Source organism: Protopterus annectens, chromosome 2.part0 (assembly GCF_019279795.1).
Source record: "Protopterus annectens isolate FY-2018-M chromosome 2.part0, PAN1.0, whole genome shotgun sequence".
Taxonomy (NCBI): domain Eukaryota; kingdom Metazoa; phylum Chordata; order Ceratodontiformes; family Protopteridae; genus Protopterus; species Protopterus annectens.
The window spans coordinates 250,311,233-250,337,451 of record NC_056728.1 but is presented as its reverse complement, the minus strand read 5'-3'; the positions used below and the strand labels follow the sequence as shown (position 1 = coordinate 250,337,451).

The 26,219-nt window shown below is 47.2% G+C and overlaps 1 protein-coding gene across 1 annotated transcript in view; it reads left to right on the top strand.

Annotated features, from left to right (window-relative positions):
• Window positions 1-26,219, top strand: part of LOC122792730 — a 1,288,351-nt gene that overhangs the window by 786,545 nt on the left and 475,587 nt on the right. Inside the window, exon 7 of the mRNA XM_044060312.1 lies at window positions 2,404-2,467. Within this exon, the coding sequence (XP_043916247.1) occupies window positions 2,404-2,467 (64 nt within the window). The remainder of the gene's footprint in view (window positions 1-2,403; window positions 2,468-26,219) is intronic.

The following is a 26,219-nucleotide window of genomic DNA, read 5'->3' as shown; positions in this document are numbered from 1 at the left end:
ATTACATCTTTTAGTTATGTACTTACCATAACGATAGATATATGTGATCCATCTCGCCTACATTCTTATGTACCCGGCCTCCTTCCCCCTACCTGTTGGATCTGGAGGAAGCACTGTTGTGCAGTTGGTTTGGCAAATGTGGTGAGTTGTGGGGCAAACAAGATCTGGGGGCTTGGGCATGGTGCATCCTGGGATAAGGGGCTGGCCCAGCCAATGAGAGACTTCGTGCTAGTGTATCGGCCGAGTCGGAGCCGATTCTCGGCTCCGAGCCCATCAGTTATGAATGTAGGCGAGATGGATCACATACATCTGTCGTTATGGTAAGTACATAACTAAACGTTCTACAAGCTCTGACAATGCCACCTTTTGAACCTGCCTCTTCTTGCGACCTCAAGTATTTGTCATGGAAAACCTTGTATTTGGTCGCCATTACCTCTGCCAAGCGTATTTCTGTGCTGCAAGCTTTATGTATCAAGAGTCCTTACTTGATTTTTCATAGAGATAGTGTCTCTGAGGACTAATCCATCTTTTCTGCCTAAAGTGATATCTGAAATGTCCATTAATCAAGCCATTGAATTGCCAGTTTTCTTTCCCAGTCATTCAAACAGTTGAGAGTGATATCCACAGGCAAATCCGTTTTTTACTCAAACAGGACTAGGTCCTTTAGTAAATCTGACCAGTTATTTTTGGCCTTTTCTGGACCTAGATTCGGATCTGCTGTTGCTAAGGTCACATTAGCTAGATGGTTGAAGAACTGTGTGACCTTCATTTATACACAATGCAATATCTCATTGCCTACTACCATGAAAGCTCATTCAGCAAGGTCGGTGGCAACTTCTGCTGCCTTCCATGCCAGAGCTTCCTTACATGACATCTGTGCGGCCGCAACTTGGGCTACGCCTCATACCTTCATCAATTATTACAAATTGGATTTGGCCTCCAGGGGAAGAGCATCTTTCGGTTCTATCTTGCTCAGAAATGTTTTTCCATGAGAGCCTCTCAGGAATAGAGGTAGCTGGGGACTCTGTCCCATGCGTAGGGAATGAATGAGGATTAGCAATATCAGATAAAGAAGTTATGTCTTACCATAACGTTCCATCTGTATTGTTGATCCTCATTCAGTCATTACGACCCTCTCTCCTTCCCCCCTCCTGTGGTTTCTAGTGGATCTCACCATCCGGTTCTCTTAGGTTATTTGACCAGAGGTAGCCTCTACCTTCTTTTGACTTGGCAAACTCAATCTGAGGTAACAGGGAGAGGGGGATTGTGGGAAAGAGTTTAGCTCAAGAGTTTGAAGCTGGCGCGGGCTTGGAAAATGGCCAGCTCGGTTCCGACGTCAGAACTGATTCCCATGCATAATGACTGAACGAGGATCAACAATACAGATGGAACATTATGGTAAGACAACTTCTTTTTCTGTGAGCCACCCGAGATTTGGGGTGCTAGGGACGCTACCCATCAGTGATGAATGAACGGCGAGATTGAACCACTTCACATAAAGAAGTTATGTACTCACCATAACGTTCCATGTGAGTTGTTTTATCTCCCCTTTATTCTCACGTCCCTCCTTCCATCCCTCATCTGGCTGACAGTTGACCTGGAATCTAGCTTCATCCTGGTTATGCATTCCTTTTTATTTTTTGTTGGAATAATTATTATCTGACAAAAGTAGTACACGCAGCAAACAAGATCTGAGGTATTCCAGGCAGTGCATCATGGGATAAGGGGCTAGGTCTTGAGCGTTTGGTAAACCTCAAGCTTGCTGTGTTGGAGCCAAAAGATTGGCTCCGAACCCATCAGTGTTGAATGAAGGCGAGATAGAGCAACTCACATGGAACGTTATGGTGAGTACATAACTTTTTTTTTTCAGCTGTGTCATTGTTGGCTAACATTACAGTTTTGTTTTTAAAGTGCTCTGGTATTTCTCCTAGTTATATGTTGCAAAACACTGCATAGTACATTATTAGATGTTTTTCTTGTCAGACTTTATTCTAATTACTTTCATTTTAGAATACAGCATGCCATCATTAATATGATTGTTTTTTACAGTAGTATTTTAAAACCAAAATTTACATGTCTGATTTTCACTTGGTATTTGTCTGTAGTCAGTTTTGACAAGTTATTTGTAAGAATCTGGGTAAGGACTTGAGCTTTTCAGATTATTTCATATTACCCATGTGGTAGAGGAATACATACTGCATTCTCTTTATATTGAGAAAATGTTGCCTGCAGCCAGAATCACTAGCAGATAAATTTAAACTTCAGCTGTGGATTTCATTAACGTAGTTGTGCTTTTTATGCAAATGAAGATGTTCAATTTAATACTGTGAAGGCGAGGTTTCACGTACTGGAGATTTGTTGTTTGGCTTGTAACCATTACATATGAAAATATTTTCTTTTTAGCTCCAAGGAAGACTGGCTGGTTGTCTGCAGGGGAAGAAGTAGCTGAAATGCCATATTTAAACAAGTAAGTGAGGCTGTGTTTATAAAACAGTTCTTGTTTGTACATAATGTTATCATTTCCCACAGCTGATTCTAGCTGGAGCAACAAAATGAGCAAATGACTAAGGTGTAGGCAGTCTTAGTAACCAGAAGTGGGTAACATAGCTGAAGATGACACACATAGCTGAAGATGACAGAAAGGACTGGGTCATTATTGTCTCTAGATTTAGGATTTCTTGGAGAAGAAGGGCAAGTGTGTATGAAATACACATTAAAGAGGGGGGGATTAGATATGAGATGGTAGAAGATGACGATAAGACAGTAAAAAGAGATGGGAGAACAAAGTAATTTCAGATGTTAAGTATGTTAGCAGTTTAAGCTTAAAAGAGGGAAAATGGAGATTGGGACTAATGCTGGGTGCCATATGTATCCATATTGGATGATGAATTCAGGATGAGGATAATTTGAGAATGTGAGAAAAGAGGAAATGTAATGTGGATTTTAACTTAAGGTAGACTGTCATATGCCACCTTCAGAGTATGGAGGAAAAATAGATAAATTAAAAAATAAAAAATAAACTAGTAAGGGTTTGCATAGCAAACCAGACAAACCACTAGAATGAACCGGGTTCTAGACATTGTGCTTAGCCGATCAGATGGGATGGAGGAGATTGAGATGATGATGCCACTGGCAAAAGTGAACATGCCACAGTGGTGTTCACAATAAAGACAAGGGGGATGAGATGTGACTCTAGACATTGCTGTGGGCTGCAGAAGTGGACTAGAATAAACTAGGTGGAGGTATGATTGGCATAGGGGTTGTGGAGGCAGCTAAAAGGATGAATGACATTTGGGAAGTTATTAAAAGAGGCATGTGGAAGGAAATGGAAGAGGGACATTGGGCAAAATAAAATCCCAAAAAGAAGATGGGTATAGTTTTTGTACTGTATGGTAGGAATCTAAATAAAAGAGAATACAAAACCTAGAAAAGGAATGTAGAACAGAATAGGAAAGGGTGTATGAAGAATTTAGGCTCAAGTCAGCCAAAAAATGTGAAAACACTATAAGAAGGAGATGGAAAGAGACCTGACTGAAGGAGACCTGACTGAAGGAATAAAAGAAGGGAGGAGAAGGTTCCTTGGTTATGTAGTAGAAAGTGAAGGAGAAGGTTGGAAAGAAATGCAAATAAGCCTTAAAAATAAAGGGAACAATAATTGATTCTAAATTATTTTGTTTGCATATTGGGAAGAAGGCAAGAATAACATCATGGTAGGGAAGGAGCAGTGATAAATTGTGAACTGGTAAATGTGAACTCCATACTGAAGAAAGTCAAGGAGGAAAGTATTGAGAGAGAGGCTAGTTATGTTTTTGGAGAACATTTATATCCAGAATATCAAAAAACTTTAAACCGTTATATGACCAAGCTGGTTGCTTTCACTTACTGGGGCATTAGTAAAGCTTTTGATATCAGACATCATGTGGCTTGTAGGCAAACTTAAGAGGTAAAAGTAGAAGACAGAATGGTTAGCTGGGTGTGGAGGGTGACCTGAGTGACTGACTTTCGGATTAAAGGGCATCAAAATAGTTGTGTGCCGGAAGTATCAGATTTGATGTCCTTTACATTCTTTCTCATTATTGGGTTACAGATCTGACTCGGCTGCATTTTCTTTTTTTCAGACTTGGATCCTAGTCTTGAACTCCTCCTTCTACCAGTAATTTCCTACTCTCTCTTTAGCTTCCCCGGATCTCATTTGCCTCCCAGCTGGTGTGATGTGGATTACTAGGTTTGAGAGTCAGTACATACGATAAGTAAAACTTTTTTTCTGCATATATTTTATTCTTATTCAGTCTAATTACCTATCTGATGTTGTTAATCTTCTTTCCGTTCATCACTGATGGGTTCAGCTCCAAGCCCTTGGAACCGAGTCGGCCTTTTTACCAGGCTCGCGCCAGCCAAAAAAAACTCTTGAGCTAAGTCTCTACCCAGAATGCCTTTCTCCCTGTTACCTCAGATCTTGTTTGTGTAGACGTAAAGCTGCGATGTTATGTGATCCTATCTCGCCTACATTCTGAATGATGGGTTCGGAGCCGATCCCTCGGCTCCGACTCGGCACGCTTATGCCAAAGAGCGAAGTCTCTTATTGGCTGAGCTTACTATATCCCAGGATGCACCACTACCAGTCCCCCAGATCTCGTTTGCCGCTTCCCTGCGAAGACGTGGTCTCGAGCTGGCTGGGCTGAGTAGTTTTTATTAACTAACTTTCTGTCAGTTTTTTGCTGTTTTTGCTAACAAAAGCTGTTTTAACGGCTATCGCTAACTTTGTGTACGATTTGGATTGGAAAATTGTTGTGTGTGATTGGGTTGAGTTTGTTTTCGGCCCCCCTCCATCCAGGGCCTTTCCGGACTGTCAACCTTCAATACAGGGTCTCTAGTAATACTTTAGTTAGTTTAGAGTTCCCTATACTTTTTCAGGAAGTGTTACATTAAGCTATTACTGTAAGCTTAGCTTTATTATCAGTAAAAATTAGTTGTTTACTTTTCTGTGTAAGTGACTAGAATTGTGTAACATGTCTCAAACCCCTAGGCCTTCGGGTTTTAAAAAATGTTCGAAATGCGGGTTTAAAATGTCTATCACAGACGATCATTCGCTCTGTGTATATTGTCTCGGGGCAAAGCACTTGCAGGAGTCATGCAGTGTATGTCACGCTTTTTCCTTAAGGGTCCTCCAGGAGAGGAAAAATAAATTGATTCTTAAGGGGTTAGTTAAACCTTCCTTTGAAGAAGCCTTGGCATCCTCTCCGGCTCCGGCCAAAAAGAAAAGGGCTTCGGTTCCGACCAGTCCGTCGGATCCGACTGCCAAGAAACTTAGGCAGGCCTCTCCTTGGCTCCAAAGACTTGAGCCGAGGTTGAACGGTCTGCCTCGATGCCACCAGTATCGACTCCTCTGGCTTGAGCCGATGGCTGGGGCATCGAGGCGGGTCACCTTCGTCGGCTCCGCTGCTCTCGGAGCCGACAAGGCGCCGCTCAGACACTTCCTCCTCGGCCAAGTCTACCTCGGCACCGATGGAATCTGCTGTGAGTATTCCCTCGGCGCCGATATTCATCGAGTCGCCTCGGGCCGGTCCCCTAGCCCCTTGGGGCCGTTGGAGAGGCCTCGAACCCGTTCTGTCTCCTCTCGGTCTTGAGGATGTCGGATTCTGATATAGACAGGGTGCTCCAAAGACTGTTCCAGTCCCCAGTCTTCCAAAAATTTGTTTGGTTCCGACCCAGCTGGTTTCGGAGCCGATGACCTGGCCCACCCCATTGCCATTCCTCCTCCGACTGCTTGGCTCCGTCGGAGCAGGTGCTGTTGGAGCCGGTGGAGATCTCAGGGTCGGCTCCGACCCTTACTCCAACCGCTCGGGTCCGAGTTTGGTACGGACTTCTTCGGCTGGACCCGGGGTGATGTTTGGGACCTATGCTTTCGGTTCCGAGCCTCCCCTCGGTGCTTCGGCTGCGGGACTTCCGTCGGCTATCACGGCTCGAGTCCGGACACTCCCAGGATTCTGGGGTCCGGCTTTCAGGGCCATGAGGAGTGCCTTGGCCAAGTCCTCTTGCCATCTCCCGGTTTACCAGCACCTTCCCTGGGCGTGGAGACTTGGTCTTTGGCAGTTCCCTGTCCGTAGCCAGCGGAGCCCGAGGCCTGAGGTTACCCCAGTGGGGTTCCTCCTCCTGAGGGTTCTTCGGAGTTGTCTTCAGAGGAACCCCAAGGAAGAGATCGTGCAAGAGGAAGCACGTGGACTCCCCGAGTCTATTACATCGGACACTGATATGGATGATGCAGAGGGGTCCCAGTCGTCCTCGGATGATGTCTCATTTGCAGACATCTTAGAGATCCTCAAGCAACGAGGCGGCTGGATATCCAAACCCCCCTCTGCTGACGAGTCAGTGCTCCTCAAGGCCTTTGGGGCTCAGCCCTCCGCCTCCTGGGTGTCTCCGCCCTTCGATGAGCTTCTGGATTTAGTTTGTCGGGCGTGGGAACATCCAGATACCGTGGAACCAGTCCTTCTCGTCCAAATAAATTTTTATCTGCCCCGAGAAGGAGTTCCTTACTAAAGGCGTGGCTGTAGATGCCATGGTGGTGGCATCTGCTACACAACAGGACGTGGCAGAGGCTTCAACGTCCATCCATCCTCCTAATAAGGAGTCTAGGAGTATGGATAGGTGCAGAGCGCACCCTGACTTCAGCGGCCTTTACTTTAAGGTCTCTGAATTACTTGGCACATTTTACCAGGCTTCAGAGGGATCTGGTCAAGGAGTTGTCAGATTCCTCTCGGTAACCTACCTGAGCAGCTAGCCCAGTCGGTTAGCTCTCAGTTGGCTATCCTTACGTCAATTTCTAACTCGTCCATGAGGCTCATTTCCTATGCGGCGAAGGCGGGTAGAGCGGCAGGCACAGGCGTGGCTCTCGAGACAAGCCTGGCGCCGCTTGTGTCAGTTTGCGGAGGCCTTCAAGTCTTCCTTCGGCGACGCTCCCTTTGATGGGTCCTCATTGTTTGGACCCAAGGTGAAAGACACCCTTACCCGCTGTGAGCAAGAGGGAAAAATGTTATCTGCCGTAGGGGCCCGTTATTCCACTCCCTTTCGGCCTTACCCCAAGGCCAAAGGAGGGAAAATGTGGTTCGAAAATCTCGCAAGTTTTTCTCCCAACAGCAGGAAGATTCCCGTCCAGAGGCAGAGGGCGGGAAATTTTTCAGGGAGACGCCGTCCCAGAGGCGGCAGAGGGCCCCGCAATTCTGGAGACCGCGAGTCCTTTCGTGGCTCTTCAGCCTCCCACACGACATGAGGGATTGCCCGGCTGTGCTGCTCCGGAGCCAGTCGGGTGTCGTTTGCCAAGCACCTAAAAGCCTGGGAGTCAATCACTCAGGACAGATGGGTGCCGGATCATTGCCGGAGGTTACACCATCCCATTCAAAGACTCACCCCCTCCGTCCAAGAGAATCCCGGAACCACCACCCAGTCAAAGGGAAATAGCAGCCGCAGAAGCTTTAAAGCTGCTAGAAAAGGAGTCATCCAACCGGTCCCCACAGACCAGATCGGATCAGGAAATTACTCCAGGTTCTTTTTAGTGCCAAAAAAGACAGGGGACCTGAGACCAATATTGGATCTCAGCAGACTGACCCAATCCGTCACGAAATCCAGATTCCGAATGGTCACGTTACAATCCATTCTCCCGTTGTTGGAGAAGGATGTTTGGATGTGCTCCATAGACCTCAAGGACGCCTATTATCACATACCGATACATCAGGCGTCCAGAAGGTATCTGCGCTTCAGCCTGGGAGTCGGTCATTACCAATTTTGTGCTCTGCCCTTTGGTCTCACCACAGCCCCCAGGGTGTTCACCAAGTGTTTGGCAGTAGTGACGGCTCACCTGAGAAGTCTTGGATTCCAAGTGTTTCCCTATCTCGACGACTGGCTCCTGACTGCCACCACCAGGCATCTACTAATGGACAACCTCAAAGCCACCATCTCCCTGGGTGTTTCCCTAGGGATTACATTCAATTGGTCAAAGTCGGTCTTGCTGCCCTCTCAGCATAAAGTTTATAGGAGCAGAGATAGACTCAAGATTGATGCGCGTCTTTCTTCCTGCCGAAAGGATTCGAACTTTACAGGGCCAAGTTCAAGCTCTGATCTCGAGATCCAAAGCCCCAGCCAGGATGGTCCTACAGGTTTTAGGCTCAATGTCTGCCACAGTTCTTTTAGTTCCTCTAGCAAGATTACACATGAGGATTCTTCAGTGGCTCTTGTCAACTCAATGGTCCTTTCAGGATCTTCCCCTCAATCATCACATCATGATTACGAACATATGCAAAAGGGACCTTCGCTGGTGGCTTCAGACATCCAACTTGGATCAGGGAAAACCCTTTGTTCTCCCCCCTCCGGTGGTTACCCTGACGACAGATGCCTCCCAGATAGGGTGGGGGCATTGTCTGGGCAGGCTAGTCCAGGGCACTTGGCTTCGGGAAGAAGCTCCTCTCCACATCAACGTGTTGGAGATGAGGGCTGTACTTCTATCCCTACAGGCCTTACACAAGTTTCTTCCTCAGGGCATCATCGCCATCCACACAGACAACATGTCGGTGGTTTGGTATCTGAACAAACAAGGAGGGACCAGATCGTATCCCCTTTGCAGAGAGGCCATGAGAGTGTGGGAATGGGCTGTAGCTACCAACCGCTTCTTGGTAGCGACCCACATCCCGGGAAAGTCAAATGTATTGGCGGACAAATTAAGCAGGACAATTCTCTCTCCTCACGAATGGTCTCTAAACCGCACAGTAGCAGCCCAGGTTTTCAAGAGATGGGGACGCCGTGCTGCGACCTATTTGCAACTCCACAAAACACGAAGTGGCGAAGGTTCTTCTCCTTGATTCCACATCAGGAAGTACCAGCCATGGATGCTCTAGCACAACCTTGGCCAACAGGGCTACTTTATGCCTTTCCTACAATTCCACTCCTTCCCAAAGTTATTCAAAAAGCTTCTCAACTAGGGTCTTCAATGATTCTGATTGCCCCATACTGGCCTCGTCAGATATGGTTTCCTTACCTGAAAAAGCATGCAGTGGACGATCCGTGGACCTTAGACCTGATCCCGGATTTGCAAATCCATCAGTCGGGACATTGGCATCAGTCCCTTCAATCTCTGAAATTGACAGCTTGGCTCCTCCACTTCCAACCTTAGTTAGAAGTCACACACTAGACCGAAGTAGTTCACATTTTATCTTGGCCCACAAACCCACCACTAACAAATTGTACCTCAGTAAGTGGAAGAGGTTTGCTATCTGGGCTCAACTCAAGGGCTTAGACCCTATCACTGCTCCTGTCCCAGAGGTTTTGAAATTCTTAACATCCCTGTTTAATCAGGATCTTCTGTCTCAACTATTAAAGTTCAACTAGCTGCTATCTCTAAATTCCATGAATCCACGGATCCTCCTTTGATGAGCAACAGACTATGCAAAACGTTCATTAAAGGTGCGAGTCTGTTAAGACCACCAGTTTTTCATCCTGCACCTCCGTGGGATCTTGATTTGGTACTTGGCGCATTAACATCTCCCCTTTTGAACCGGCTGCTACATGAATTAAAATATCTGTCTTGGAAAACGGCATTCTTAGTGGCTATTACTTCTGCAAGAAGAGTCTCAGAGCTTCAAGCCCTGTCTATTAAACCACCGTACTTGATTTTCCACAAGGATAGAGTATCACTTAGGCCTAATCCATCCTTTGTCCCAAAGGTCTGCTCTAGTTTCTGTCTTCAACAATCTCTAGAACTACCAGTTTTCTTTCCAAAATTCTCTAATGAAGCAGAATACACTCTCCATAAATTGGATGTTCACAGGCAATTACGCTTCTATTTAGACAGGACTCAGCAACCGTAAGTCAGACCAGTTGTTTGTGTCCTTCTCAGATAATAAATTGGGCCAAACCATCACAAAAGCTACAATCTCAAAATGGATCAGAGATTGCATAACTCAGGCCTATTCTTCTTCGAATAAACATCTTACATCATCTATCAAAGCTCATTCTACCAGAGCTATGGCTACTTCTATAGCCTTTCATTCCAAGCTCGCTATTTCGAAATTTGTGCTGCGGCTACTTGGTCCAACCCGCACACTTTCATTTCCCACTACAAATTGGATGTGGCATCTAAAGGACGAGCATCATTTGGTTCCACGGTACTCAGGAGTGTTTTCCAGTGAGCCACCCAGGATTCAGGTGCTAGGGCGCTGTCCCATCATTCAGAATGTAGGCGAGATAGGATCACATAACATCTTTTAGTTATGTACTCACCATAACTTCAGATGTTTGGGATCCATCTCGCCTACATTCCTGATACCCACCCTCCTTCCCCCTGCCTTGCAGGTCAGAAGAGATTGAACGGTTTTGAGTTCAACTGTTTTTATCTTGTTTCATCTGACGATGTTATATAAGCAGGGTATGCGTGTGTGCATGTATGCGGACAAACTAGATCTGGGGGACTGGTAGTGGTGCATCCTGGGATATAGTAAGCTCAGCCAATAAGAGACTTCGCTCTTTGGCATAAGCGTGCCGAGTCGGAGCCGAGGGATCGGCTCCGAACCCATCATTCAGAATGTAGGCGAGATGGATCCCAAACATCTGAAGTTATGGTGAGTACATAACTAAAAGTTTCAGCCAAGCTCTCAGCTAAGTGGAACTTTATTTGATATTTGTGTGAAAAATTTTTGATTATCTTCATATTTTATCGAGCAAATAGTATTTCTAGTGTTTTTCTTCTGTCTAACCTGTTTTTTTTTTCCTCTCTACTCTACCCATTGTTACCGTTGGTAAACTTTCAAGTACCATTGCTGGTACGGCCTTTCCTCCCTTACCCTTGTGGTATTTCTTCAATACCATAGCTGGTATTGTATTTCCTGTTTAACTTATTAGCTTTGTTTTTTAGTAAGGTGTTTCTTTTTTCTCTACATATCAATGTATTGCTATTTTTGTGTCTTTGAACTGTGTTTGCCTTTGTTCTAGTTGGATTATACGGTTGGCTTGTGGTGCCTTTCTATCAAGATGTCAAATAAGTAGGGTATTTCAGGTTTTAAGCATTGTGCATGTTAAGTTGTCAATCTCGCCTTCATTCTTGCTTGATGGGCTCGGAGCCGATCCCTCGGCTCCGACTCGGCACTTGCTAAGCTCGAGAGTCACTTTTACCAGCTCGAGGCAGCCCCATATCCCATGATGCAAGGCGGTAAGTACCCAGATCTCGTTTGCCGCTTCGCTTATGAGGTCCTCCTTTTACCAGCTCCTGGTAAGTGATTTACTAATTCGCTATTTTAGCCCCTTTTAACTTAAAAACCCCTTATTGTTAGTTTTTATTTAGTTTTAAACTGTTTCTGACAGAAATTTGTCTGTCTCTTATTATTTTTAGTCAGACTTTACCCATCCCATCCCCCATTAGGGTGTGTGTGTGTTTGTTGTTATACCTTTTGGTATATTTAAATTTAAATTCTTTGACTGGTGTGTGTGTGCTTGTGTTACACCATGTCAAAAGAAAGGGTCTCAGGCTTTAAGAAGTGTGACTCGTGCTGTCAGAAGATGTCTCTGACAGACGGTCACACTTCTTGCCTTTATTGCCTGGGGCCTCTTCACCTGCAGGACTCCTGTGCTATATGTCATTCTTTCAGCCAGAGAGTCCTGCAGGAAAGAAACAAATTAATACTCAGGGGCCTTCTTGCCGGAGGGCTCTCCGGCTAAGTCGGCTCCACCTAAGACTGCCAAGTCTTCCAAGGCCCAGGCTTCTGTGTCAAAGCCTGCGGCCTCGGCTCCGACTCGTTCTGAGTCTAGATTGGCTCCGGCTGGAGACGATTCTGGCTTAACCAAGCCTTCGGCACCGATGGCTATCGGTGCCGATTCTGCATCGACCACTTCGGTGTCGGCTCCGATCAGCTCCGACCACCATGTGGCACAGGCATCGGTGTCGGCTCCGATCGGCTCCGACACCGTTACTTTTGTGGCTGTATCGGCTCCGGCTGGAGCCGATGCATCGAGGCTACCTGTCGGCTCCGATAAGTTGTCGGCTCCGACAGGTTCTATAGTTTCATCGGTTCCGATGGCTCCTTCGAGGAAGAGGTCGAGGTCTCCTTCCTTGGAGCCGGTACTTCGGCTCGGCTTCACCTCTCCTCGGAACGGAGCCATCGGAACCGATCTTCAAGGTCATCCAGGCTTTGACCATGACTTAGAGAGAGTGGTCAGTAGATTACTTAAGTCACAGGCACTGGCCCAAATGTTACATAGTCCGTCTCAACAGGCGACTATTGGTCCACACCCGTTACAGTTCCTCCTTCAACTCTACCCCAGAGCTTGGAGTTGGAGTCTTCGGAATGGTTACTGCTACGGCTGAGGGCGGATACCCCTTCTGTCCCTTCAGCCTCTACTCTTATCTCCTCTTGAGACCTTCCTTAGAGGGATTTGGTGGCGGGCTTCCATGCTCTCCTCCGAGGGGTGAGTGGCATCGGACCCTTGTCCGAACCCGCTCTTCCCCTTGGAGCCTCGGCCTTGGTGAGCTCGGCTCCGACATCTGCCTCGGAGACTTCCCTTCGGTGGTCCCTGGAGTTCCTAGCTCTTGAACGGGTTCTCTCGGACCTGCCTGGGAGGGAGCATTCGAGGTGATGAAGAGTGTGCTGGCCACTGGTATCAGCCAACAGTCTGTTCCCTTAGCTCCTCCCTCTATAGTGCCTGTTGACATCTCTGCCACTTCTCTTGCTACAGGACCCAGAGATCCTCCGCCTCAGGTTTCCCCATTGGGAATTTCCCCTCTTTCGAGGATTCTCCTGATGTTTCGGGAGATCCTCCTAGGAAGAGGACTTGTAAGAGGAAACACGTAGACTCCCCCGAGTCTATCACTTCAGATACTGACTTTGGTGAGTCAGAGGGATCCCCAAGATCCCCCTCTGAGGATGTCTCCTTCTCAGACATCCTAGAACTCCTTAGACAGAGGGGAAACTGGCCCACCAATAATCCCTCTGAGGATGAGTCAGTATACCTAGAGGCGTTTGGATCTCGGCCCTCCACCTCCTGGGTGTCTCCGCCTTTCGACCCCCTTATGCAGGTTATTGCCCGAAGGCGTGGGCTGCTCCTGACTCTGTAGAGCCAGTCCCTAGGAGGCCTTCAAAATTTATCACTGCCCGTGTGACAAGCAATTCCTCACTAAGGGTGTCCCGCTGATGCCATGGTGGTGGCTGCTGCCACCAAGAAGGAACTTGCAGATCCTTCCGTCCGTCCATCCTCCTAATAAGGACTCTAGGACCATGGATAGATGCGTAAGCAGATGTTTTCCTCAGTGACCTTTGCTATCGTTCGCTGAATTACCTATGTCACTTCACCAGACTCCAGAGGATATCCTTAAGGAGCTGGGTGAAGTAGTACAGGATCCTACAGCTGCAGGGGCTCAAGAAAAATTGCTTCGCAGCTAGGAACCCTTAATTCCATTGCAAACTCCTCCATGCGGCTAATATCATATGCTGCTGATGGAGCGAGTAGGGCCGCAGGTACAGGTGTGGCTCTTAGGCGCCAAGCCTGGATGCGGCTATGTGACTTTGCAGATCCCTTTAAGGCGTCCTTCACAAATTCTCCCTTTGATGGGTCAGCTTTGTTTGGCCCTCAGGTGAAGGAAACTTTGACCAGGTGTGAGCAGGACGGCAAGACTCTTTCTGCTGTAGGAGTCCGTTTTCCACCCTTCTAGACCTTACCCCAAAGGACAGAAAGGTGGCAAAATGTGGTTCCGAAATCCCAAGGAGTCACGCCGGATTCACGTGGTCAGTTTACCCCTAGAGGCAGAGGGGTAACAACAACAGGCGCTCTAGAGGCAGAGGGGTCCAAAAACCAGGAAACAGAGAGCCTCTCTGACAAGCCCTTTCAGCATCCCTGAGATGTTGCCCGGCTGTCCCTCCTTGGAGGCAGTCGGGAAGATTATCACTGTACCCAGAAGCCTGGCATTCCCTCACTCAAGACAGATGGGTACAGTCGATCATATCCAAGGGTTACATAATTCCTTTCGAGGAAAGTCCTTTCCCTCAAATTCCCTTCCAGATGTACCACCCGGTCTAAGGGAAATTGCAGAGTTAGAAGTCTCAAAACTACTGCAAAAGAGCCATTCAGCCAGTTAACAACAGACCATTCAGAGCCGGAATCTACTCAAGGTTCTTTTGGTCCCCAAAAGACGGGAGACTGGAGACCAATATTGGATCTCAGCAGACTCAACAAGTCTGTGAGGAAAACAAGATTCGAATGGTCACTCTTCAGTCAATTCTGCCCTTCTTACAGAAGGCCAACTGGATGTGCTCAATAGATCTTCAGTATGCGTACTATCACATCAAAATTCACAGCCGCTCCAGGAGATTTCTCCGCTTCGGCTGGGGTCCAGTCATTTCCAGTTCAGAGCCCTGCCCTTTGGTCTCACTACAGCCCCAGAGTGTTCACCAAATGCATGGCAGTGGTCACGGCTCACCTGAGACGTCAAGGATTCCAGGTGTTTCCGTATCTCGACGACTGGCTCCTGTCAGCCACCACCAGGCATCAGCTTATTCAAGCCAGGGATTACACAATAAGTCTTTGTTCTCATTTGGGCATCTCGATCAACTTGAAAAGTCATCCTTATCGCCCTGCCAGTCTATTACTTTCATAGGCGCAAACTTAAACACTGTTCGGATGTCAGCTACCCTTACAGATCAAAGAGTTTCAGACATTCAGAGTCATGTCAGGATCATTCTGGCCAACAAGAAAGTACAGGCCAGAATGGTTCTAAAGGTATTAGGCCTCATGGCTGCGGCCATTACTCTTCTTCCCCTGGCTCGATTCTACATGCGCCTTCTTCAGTGGATGCTGTTCACGCAGTGGTCGTACCAACAACTTCCAATGCATCACCAGATTCTGGTGACACAGACTTGCAAACATCATCTTGCTTGGTGGATCACATCTCCTCAGGTTCACCAAGGCAGGTACTTTGTACCCCCATCCCCGATAGCCACTGTCACCACGGATGCCTCCCTGATCGGGTGGGGGGGTCATTATCAGGGCAGGATGGTTCATGGGACGTGGCAGCCGTTCGAGTACCATCTGCACATAAATGTCCTGGAGATGAGAGCAGTGCTTTTAACGTTGCAAGCCCTCAACGACTTTCTTCCCGTAGGGACAATTGCAGTCCACACAGACAACATGTCTGTAGTTTGGTATATCAACAAACAGGGCGGAACCAAGTCCTACCCCTTGTGTCGAGAAGCGCTCAGACTATGGCAATGGGCGATCTCCTCTCATCGGTTTCTGGTAGCAACGCATATCCCTGGGAAAACCAACATTGTAGCGGACAGATTGAGCAGAGCTATTCTCATGCCTCACGAGTGGTCTCTCAAGCAATCTATAGCGGAAGAGATATTTCTGGAATGGGGTCGTCCATGTTGCGATTACTCCCCAAAACAGCAAATGCCCAGACTTCTTCTGTCTCTTCCTCTACCAGGCCATCCCCCCAGAGACGCTCTGACCCAGGATTGGCCCCAGGGACTTCTTTATGCCTTCCCTCCATTTCCTCTGATCCCTCAAGTTATCCAGAAAGCTACCGTTTTGAGAGCCAAATTGATTCTCATTGCCCCTTACTGGCCTCGACAAGTTTGGTTCCCATTCCTCCATCATCACCTTTTGGTGCAGCCGTGGCATCTGGACCCAGTGCCAGATCTTCTGATTCACCAATCCGGTCAGCTGCACCGGTCTATCCCTTCTCTCAACCTCACAGCATGGTTGCTCCACTTCCTTCCTTAGCCAGGCTTCCTTTGATCTCTAACCCAGTTAGAGACATCATAGTAGCTTCGTTAAAATCCTCTACCAGGAAGATTTATACAAGCAAATGGAAACGTTTCTCTTATTGGGCTAAGGCCAAGAATATTGATCCTTTCACTGCCCCTGTTCAGGCAGTCCTGGACTTCTTAGCAGAGATGTTTCATGCAGGCTCCTCTTCTTCCACAGTCAGAGTTCAATTGGCTGCTATCTCCAACTTTCATGTCGGGGTCGCAGATCATAATATTATGTCCCATAGGCTCTGCAGGGCCTTCTTGAAAGGAATTTTCCTACTAAAGCCTCCAATCAGGAATCCTCCTCCTCAGTGGGATCTAAATTTAGTGCTGACATCCTTGATTCTTCCCCCCATCGAGCCAGCTGTTTCTTGTTCCTGAAATTTCTTTCTTGGAAAACTTTATTCCTAGTGGCTATTACATCGGCCAGGAGGGTGTCTGAACTTCATGCTCTATCGGTTCGACCCCCTATTTGGTTTTTCACAAAGACAGAGTATCTTTGAGAACTAATCCGACCTTTTTGCCTAAGGTCGCTTCAAAGACCAATTTGAATCAATCCATTGATCTCCTGTATTTTTCCCAAACTATTCAGACAGAGCTGAACAAAAACTACATTATCTTGATGTCCACCGTCAACTTAGATATTATTTGGACAGAACAAAAAAATTTAGAAAATCTGATCAACTTTTTGTTTCCTATGCGGATAATAAAAAAAGCCTTCCTGTTTCTAAAGTGACCTTGTCCAGATGGCTTTCTTCGGTCATCTCTGAAATTTATCTGCTCAGGGGAAAACAGCTGTGCTCAAAACCTAAAGCACATTCAACTAGGAGCTTAGCTACTTCTACAGCCTTTCAAGCTAGTCTTCCTTTAGACACTATTTGTGCAGCGGCCACTTGGGCCACTCCTCACACTTTTGTTTCCCATTACAAATTGGACTTGGCTTCCAGGGACAGAGCCAGTTTTGGCTCTACAGTCCTCAAGAGTCTGTTCCATTGAGCCACCCAGGATAGAGGTGCTAGGGACACGGTCCCATCAAGCAAGAATGAAGGCGAGATTGACAACTTAACATTAAGAAGTTATGTACCTACCATAACGTTCCATGTTAGTTGTCTTCTCTCGCCTTCTTTCTTGCGACCCTCCCTCCTTCCCCCAGACCTGGACAGACCTTGTTATAAGAAATTATTATGCTGAAGACCATTCAGACCTGGTCCTTCTTCCATCCTGTAAGTTTTCTTTCTTCCTTTGGGAAGTGTTTTATGCTTGGTGCTATTGCCCTTTGTCATCAAACGAGATCTGGGTACTTACCGCCTTGCATCATGGGATATGGGGCTGCCTCGAGCTGGTAAAAGTGACTCTCGAGCTTAGCAAGTGCCGAGTCGGAGCCGAGGGATCGGCTCCGAGCCCATCAAGCAAGAAAGAAGGCGAGAGAAGACAACTAACATGGAACGTTATGGTAGGTACATAACTTCTTATTATGTACTGGCAAGTTACCTAACAGTGATTCTCACAATGACTGTGTATACTTTTTGGGAGTGCCCCATGTTTCAGTGCAGCCTCCGTGTGACATTTGTCAGAGTTTGTCAACACACTCTTAATGAGTGCAAAAATAAACTGATTCTGAAAGGGTTACTCAAGTCTCCCTTCTCAGAGGCCATTTCTGCGATGGAGGCCTCAACCCCTCCTACTAAAGGCAAAAAGAGATCCCACTCTGTCCCCTCCTCACCATCGGGTGATCAGGGCAAGCCTGGGAAATCATAGGTCCCAAAGTTGTCTTTGCAGCATAAATCTGCCTTTACGGCTCCATCTTCCTCTGCTCCTAACATCTCGAAACCTTTAATACCGGCACCAGTTTTAGCACCGGTCCTGCCTCCAGCACCGATCGTAGACCTTACTACGCCTATTTCAACTTAGGCACCTGTGGCCACTTCGGCTCCGGGCAGACCTTCGACTAGTTACGATTTTGGAACTGATGGTTTCGGCTCCGAGTGCCACTTTGGCACTGAGCGCTGTGCTGACTTAACTAGATTTGACCCCTTTACTTCCAGTCTCGAAACTTAGAGCCTTCAGTGCCGGCAACTTGATACTCCCCTTCCATAGATCAGTTTCTGCGTCAAGCGTATAGCCCCTTTATTGAACGTACTGACTCCCTATCCTGAGTATCCACTAGATCCACCAGGAGCCTGTCGGAACACGACATGGTGCGTCTTGTGGACCAGCTGTTGTTAGCCAGGGGGATCCCTACACTTTCTAAGACCCATCCACCTGCAGGACTTGGGTTGACCTATCCACGGACTCCATCTTACACACCTCCTTTGACCATCTCTGTTCCAAAGCCTTCTGCTCCGACATCCTTCTTGGAATCCATCACCTTGGCGCCTACAATGCATCTCTGTCTAGCTCTGAGTTTGTCCCTTTGGTCTTCGGTTCCCGCTGAACCGGTCCTTCCTCAATCTGTGGATTGGGGAAAGGGCACTTTGGCCCGTGGCAGGGAGCCGTCTTTCTCCCCTGTTCCATCCTCTGCGCCGACAACTGCGTCCGCACTGATCCTGCTTGAGGCTGCACCCATGGTGGTGGGTTTGTCGGAGTGGGGTGTGACCCCGGTCCCGAGGTTGTCCTTCTCTGTTCCAGGCTCCCATCTCTCTTCAGGTGGACCTGCCTTCTGCGCGATGGAGAGGGCTCTTGCTTTGGCAGCACTCATTTGATGTAAGAACCCCAGTTTTCGCCCCCTGAGCTACAGCTGTCCCAGACCACCATCCCCCAGGACACCGGGCAGAGAAGCTACAGGACACCCCTGTTCAGGGTACACGCTCTTCCAAGTCCTCTTTAGAGACCCCCACTGAGGAACCCCCTCGAAAGAGGGCATTCAAGAGGAAGCACATGGACTCACCCGAAGAGTCCTTTGCTGAAGACACGGACTAAGATGATGGTGAAGAGCCCCCGCCATCACCTCCTGATGATGTCTCCTTTGGAGACATCCTGGAAATGTTAAAGCCCTCCAACCCTTCATCTGAGGAATCCATATGCCTGTAGGCTTTCCACGCCTGGTCTTCCACCTCTTGGGTGACCCCATCTGCTGTCGTGCAGCGCTCTTGGAATAACCCTGATTCCATTGAGCCGATCCCTCGGAGACCAGACAAAATTATTTCCTCTGCCGAGGTAGAACCCACATTGGTGCAAAGGGTTACCAGTCAATGCTGTGGTGGTGGCGGCGGCCACAAAATAGGACTTGGCTGAAGAAAGTCTCGCTGTCCACCCACCCAACAGGGATTCCTGGGCAGTTGACAGACTTGGGAAGAGTGTTTTCACATCAGGGACCTTTGCTATATGGTCTTTGAATTATTTGGCACATTTTTCGAGGCTCCAGAGGGACTTGATCTCCAAAATGTCTGGGACGCTTGAAGGACAGTTGTCTGATGAGGTCCGGGACAAAGTGGCCTTGCAGCTCGCAACCCTGGAATCAATATCCACTCATCCATGAGGTTGCTGTCATATACAACCGAAGGGGTGGCTAGAGCAGCGGGTTCGGGCATTGTCATAAGGCGTCATGCCTGGATGCGCATTTGTGACCTCGTGGATTCCTTCAAGTCTTCCTTTCTGAATGCTGCCATCAAAGCTTTGGCTCCAGAATGAAGGACATGCTAGCCAGGTGCGAGCAAGATGGAAAGACCCTGTTTGCCGTAGGCCTGCAGTTTTCCAACCCTCAAAGTACCTTCTCCAGGAATCGGAGGAATTCAATTAGGAATTTCTGAGAGCTTCTCAATTTGAGTGATATGCTTAGTCATATATATGCCAGAAGGGACACTATATTCACCAGTGGCTCTCATGAGATATGGGTAAAGGGAAATTAATACTACTTTGGTTCTGGAAGAGATGCCTTTGGAAATTAGATGAACAAGATGCAAGGTTTTCTTAATGGCTGTGGATAAATGATAGTCAAAAGATAAGGAATTATCAACAGTCATTGGGGTGGGGTTTGACATAATGGTTAAGGTGTTAACCCCACAGACGCAAAGTACAGGATTCGATTTTCACCATTGAGGGAAATTGGCTTGGTTTGAAATGCCCTACAAGGGCGACTAGCCTAGTAATGACCTGTGGATCTATGAACAAGAGTACCTAGAGCCCATTACAGTAGTATCTGATTGGACGAGTACATCACCTATATGGTATGGGAAAATGTTTTGTGTACCAAAAATTAACTATGCTACATTTGTTCACATTTAATGTAAGATTATTGTTACCCTTGTATCCATTGTTAACATGGTCTAACCCTTGTTGGAGCAGTTGTAAGTCGGTGGATGATCAAATAATAATAATTAATGTACAGTCGTCTGCAAGCTTCACTAACCATAGACCAGGAGTGTGGCCTCAAGATCTGAGAAATAGATGCCAGATAGGACGCTTAACACTGAGCTTCGTGGTTCACCACTGATGACCTCTTTGCTTTCGTAAATGGCACCTGTGACTCTATATACATAGGTTTTGTCAGCCGTGTCAAGTCAACTCTCTCAGCTAAGTGTATAATTATTTGGAAGTTTAAATATTAATTACCGTAAATTTTTCTCAAAAGTTTATTCTAACGTTTTCCTACCCTATCGCACACTGTAGTCTCTCTCCCTTTACTCTTTTCCTTTTATTACTCTCTTTTCTTACCTAGTGGTAATTCTCCATTACCATCATTGGTAATCCTTCTTTTTCTTTTTTTACTCTTTTCTTGGGTAGCCATTATTCTTCTTTTTGCTACTGTGCATCTTCTTTACACCTGTTATGTCGGTTAAGAAAAGAACTGTTGGTTTCAAGCAGTGCAAGGATTGCGGTCATAAGTTACCACTTTCTGATGGCCGTGACTTGTGTCTACTGTCTTAATGTCTCTCACTTGACTGTGGACCCTCTGTGTGGGATTTGTAAAAAATCTCTCTACCAGGACTTTCAATGAGAGGAAGAATAAGTTAATTTGGAAACGTCTCCTCAAGTCTCCTTTCTCTGAGGATATTTCTGGGTCAGAGGGCTCACCCCCTCCTGTTAAACCCCACAAGAGGCATTCTTCCTCTTCTTCATTGAAGTCACTCCCGTCTTCTCCTTCTGGAGATCGTAGGGAGTCGACTCACAAGAAGGTGAAATTGATTACTACTCCGGCACTGCCCCCTGTGACCCTGTTGGCTCCAGGCTCGGCACCACCCCAAATGATTCTGACTACAGCCATGTCTCCTTTATCGATACCAGCACCGAAGTTCTCGGTGCAGACAAGTATGGTTCCAACAGTTCTGTTGCAACTCCTAATGGCACCGTTAATACAGGTTCATCCCCCTTCGGCACAGTTGGCACAGTCACTTTCGGCTCCAAGTATGACTCTTCTGTACTCCACGGCACTGACATGTGCTTCGTTGCAGTCTTTCTCTGCACCATCCTTATTGCCAATGCAGACACTTTCCACTATGGCACTGTACCCTTCAGGGCAGAACTTTGCCTTTACAGTGCAGACACCTTAAACTACTACAAAGCTGACATCTTCGGCACAGGCTTTTTCCACACCATTTTCTTCAGTGCAGACTTCCTCGGCTTCGAGCTCTGCACCTATTAAATTTGCAAGGGCCAAATATTCTCCATCACTTGATCCTTTTGCTAGCAGTCAGTATAGTCCTTTCCTAGAAAGGCCAGAATCACCATCAGCTTTCTCCATGAGGTCAACAAAGAGTATTTCTGAAGAGAATGTGTTGCGGCTTGTTGACCAGTTGCTTGTGGCCAGAGGTATGTCTCAACCGTCGAAGTCCACATTCCCTCATTCAGGTGAATGTACATCTCCTCAAATCCCAACATATACTCCTCCTTCAACTTCCACTCAAGTCTTAAAGCCTATTACTTAGACAGCAGCTTCCCTCCCTCCGACTCCAATAGTGGATCTCACTTTGGATCCAGAGTCGTCCTTGTGGCCTTCGGTGTACTGGGCATCCGGGCTCTTTTCAAGTCAGTGGCTGTGCCTTTGAGAGGGCATCCCTGGCTCCACGTCTATTTTTTTGATGGCACCTTCCATGGATGCGCTCTCTTATGGTTCACGGTCCTCTTGAGACTCCTGGTCTCAGGGCAGGGTGTGACCCCGGTTCCGAGGTTGTCGTGCTCAGTTCCAGGGTCCCATCCCTGTTTGGGTGGCCCAGCCTTCCAGGCCATGGAGAGGGCGCTTGTCTCTGCTGGCAATGCTCATTTGTCAGAGTCACCCCCCCCTCCTGTGCCGCAATTGCTGGACACCAGGCACAAGAGCCTCCGGTTTCTCCTCTTCAGGAAGACCTGCTCTTTGCAGTCTTCCCCAGAACCTCCCACTGAGAAAGTACCCCGCAAAGCATCATGTAAGAGGAAACACATGGACTCATTGAGGAATCATTGATTGAAGATATAGATTTTGATGACGGGTAAGGGTCCCCAGGTTCACCCTCTGATGAGGTGTTTTTTGGTGACATTCTCGAGATCCTTAGACAGAGGGGTGACTGGAAGACCTCTAATCCTTCCTCTGAGAAATCTGTATTCCTGCAGGCTTTTTGTTCCTGGCTTTCCTACCTCCTGGGTCACCCCACCTGCCGATGAGTTTGTTCAGCTCATTGTGCAGCGCGCATGGAAGGTTCCTGACACCATAGAAGCGATACCTAAGAGACCAGATAAAATATTATAGCCCCCAGCTGACCATCCCCATTGGTCGCGAGGTCTTCCAATAGATGCTATGGTGGTGGCAGCTGCTACTAAGAAAGATTTGGCAGAAGAGAGCCAAACTGTCCATCCGTCCAACAAGGAGTCCCGGGTGATTTGACAGATTAGGGAAGCGGGTGTTTGCTTCACTGACCTTCGCTGTAAGCACTTTGAATTATTTGGCACATTTTACCAGGCTTCAACGAGATCTTATCAACCAGCTCTCTGAAACCTTGGCAGGAGCTGTTTCTGACTAAGGTCGTGATAATGTGGCTTCTCAGATATTCACCCTAGAGTCCATTTCCAACTCTTCCATGTGTCTTATTTCTCATGCAACGGAAGGGGTGGCTAGAGCGGCAGGCGCAGGTATAGTCGCCAGACGACATGCTTGGATGTGACTTTGTGGACTCTTTTAAGGCTTCCTTTATGAATCCCCCCATAGAGGCTGCTTCTTTCTTTGGCCCTAAAGTCAAGGATACGCTGGCAAGGTGCGAACAAGATGGCAAGACTGTGTCTGCTGTTGGCGTCAGGCACTCCACTCCTCAGCGATTCTACTCTAGAAATCAGAGGAGCGGAAAGATCTGGCACAAGAAATCACAGGGTTCTTTCTGGGATGTGACGAGTTCTCCCCCAAGAGGCAAAGGGGGAAACTCTAATGGACGATGCCCCTTTTGGGGCAGAGGAGGTCTGCGAAACCGGGGCTCCAGAGATTCTTTCTCTGGCCAACCTTATCAGTGCTCCTGAAGCGCTGCCCGATTGCTCACCTCTGGAAGCAGTCGGGGGTCATTTCTCCTTGTATCCCGCTGCCTGGCAAAAGGTAACAACCAACTCTTGCGTACAACGGATTATATCCAGAGGCTATCACATCCCCTTTTATCTTTGCCCAGTCTCATCAAGAATATTACCTGATGTTCCACCCAGTCAAAGGGAAACAGCAGCAACACACGAAATCTAAAAGCTGCTTCAAAGAAGAGTCATTCAGACGGTCCCCCCAGACCAGATAGGATACGGTTTTTACTCAAGGTTCTTTTCAGTGCCAAAAAGACAGTGGACTGGGGACCAGTTTTGGATCTCAGTATACTGAACAAATTTGTAAAAACAAAGAAATTCCGGATGGTCCCGGTTCAGTCTATCCTTCCTCTTCTGGAAGAAGACAATTGGATGTGCTCTGTAGATCTTCAAGATGCGTATTACCACATAAAAATGGACAAATGCTCAAGAACTAACCTCCACTTCCGTATAGGAGCCAGTCACTACCAGTTTCGAGCCTTGCCCTTCGGTCTCTCTACAGCCCCCAGAGTGTTCACAAAATGCATGGTAGTGGTTATCGCTCACTTGCGACTTCAAGGATTACAGGTGTTTCCATATCTAGACTACTGGCTCCTCACCGCCCCCACCAAGCGTCTGCTGGAAGAACTTCTGCAGTATACTCTCTTAACTGCTCAAAGCCTGGGAATCACTATAAACTGGGAGAAATCCAGCACAACCCCAACTCAGTCTTTGGAATTTATAGGGGTACTGTTGGACACGAGAAATTGGACAGCATCTCTTCCAGAACAGACTTCAAAGAATAAGACAGTAAGTTCAATCATTGCTCTGTCATCACATATCCCCAGCTCATTCTATACTCCAACTATTGGGGTCAGTGGCAGCCCCATTGTTTCTCTAGCCAGATTCCACATGAGGCTTCTTCAGTGGCTATTTCTTACTCAGTGGTACCCTCTACAACATCCTTTGTCTTTTCAGATAAGTGTAATTCAGAGATGCAAGCAAGATTTATTCTGGTGGATGTCTCAAAATCCCCAACAATGGTCTCCCTTTCAACCTCCATCAGTCGATAGCCACCGTGACCACGGATGCCTCCCTGATTGGGGGGGGGGGGCTATGTCAGGGAAACTCGGCCCAAGGCACCTAGTCGGAGACAGAGGCCCTTTTGCATATCAGTGTCCTGGAACAGAGGGCGGTGCGTCTAGCGTTGCAAGCCTTTCACTGCATCCTTCCGTCAGGGACTATTGAGATCCAGTCATACAACATGTCAGTGGTCTGGTACATCAACACACAAGGGGGCACCAGATCTTACCCATTATGCCGAGAGGCCTTGAGAACATGGCAGTGGTTGATAGCTCACAACCACTTTCTGATTGCAGTGCACATTCCTGGGAGCTCCAACCTGATAGCGGACAAATTGAGCTGGTGCATTCTACAGCCTCAATCCTCTGATAGCGGCAAAAATCTTCAACTGCTGGGGCCAGCCTTGCTGCGAACTATTTGCCTCCCCAAAAAACTACAAGTGCAGCAACTATGCCCTGATTCCCCCTCTGGGACGGTCACCATGGGACGCTCTTGTCAATGTTTGGCCCTCGGGTCTGGTTTATGGTTATCCTCCTTTCCCTCTCATCTCCCATTTTCTAAAGAAAGCACGACAGTTGAAGAGCAAAGTGATCCTCATTGCTCCATATTGGCCTTGACAAGTCTGGTTTCCCTTCCTCTGCCCTCACCTGCTAGATCAACCATGCATCCTCAATCCATCCCCAATGTTGATCTCCCATCCGCAGGGTCTCATTCACCCCACTCTAACAACCCTGAAACCGACAGCTTGGTTTCTCTACTTCCAGTGATTGCCAGGCATGAAAATCTTTCGTCCCCTGTGCCAATATTGTTATTGCATCTCATAAATCGTCCACCAGGCTAATCTATCTTAAATGGAAAAGGTTCTTTCTATGGGCAGCGGATAAACAATTGGACCCCTTGTCAGTCCCAGTCTTGGTGGTATTGGATTACTTATCACATCTTTTCCACTCTGGGTGTCTGCCTCTACTATCTGTGTACATTTAGCTGCCATCTCATAAAGTTTCATATTGGTTTTCAAGATTCTTCAATTATGTCACACAGACTCTGTAAGACTTTCTTGAAAGGGGTTATCCATCTAAAACCTCGCTTTAGAGAACCCGTACAACCTTGGGATTTGGCTTTGGTTCTGCAAGCTCTATCAGCTCCCCCCTTTGAACCTGCTTCTTCATGTGATGTAAAATATCTCTCTTGGAAAACTTTGTTTTTGATTGCAGTCACATCGGCCAGGCGATTGTCAGAACTCCAAGCCTTATGCATCAAACTTCCCTATCTTGTCTTCGATAAGGATAGGGTATCATTGAGAACTAATTCTACCTTTTTACTAAAAGTGGTGTCAGAGCGATCTATCAATCAGTCTATTGACCTTCCAGTGTTCTTTCTTAACCATTCTAACAAGGGAGAAGGGAGAGTATTGCCTTCACTCCTTGGCTATGCATAGGCAATTATGATTTTATCTGGACAGAACAAAATCTACTTGTAAATCAGACCAACTGTTTCTAGCTTTTTCTGGACCTAGACGGGGTCATCCTGTATCAAAAAGTTACTTTGGCTTCATGGTTGAGAAATTGTATAACCTTTATCTACAACAAAAACAATCTCACCTTGTATCATAGAGTCAAAGCACATTCTACAAGATCGATGGCAATTTCAGCAGCTCTCCATGCTAAGGCTTTGGGTTCATATTATAAGCACGAAAACTGAATCACGCAAACCGGTATTGAGCAACATGTAAAGGGCGAAAGCCCAAAACATCGAATCCCAAGCACGACAAAACCAACAAACAAATACTGTCACTGACTGTTGTATGCGCCCTCCACACCCCCCTACTTAAATATACCAACTCCGAGATCGCACTCTATTGAAGCAAAGGGAAGAATTCCCTACGGCGATATCTGTTCATACCTTTGATAT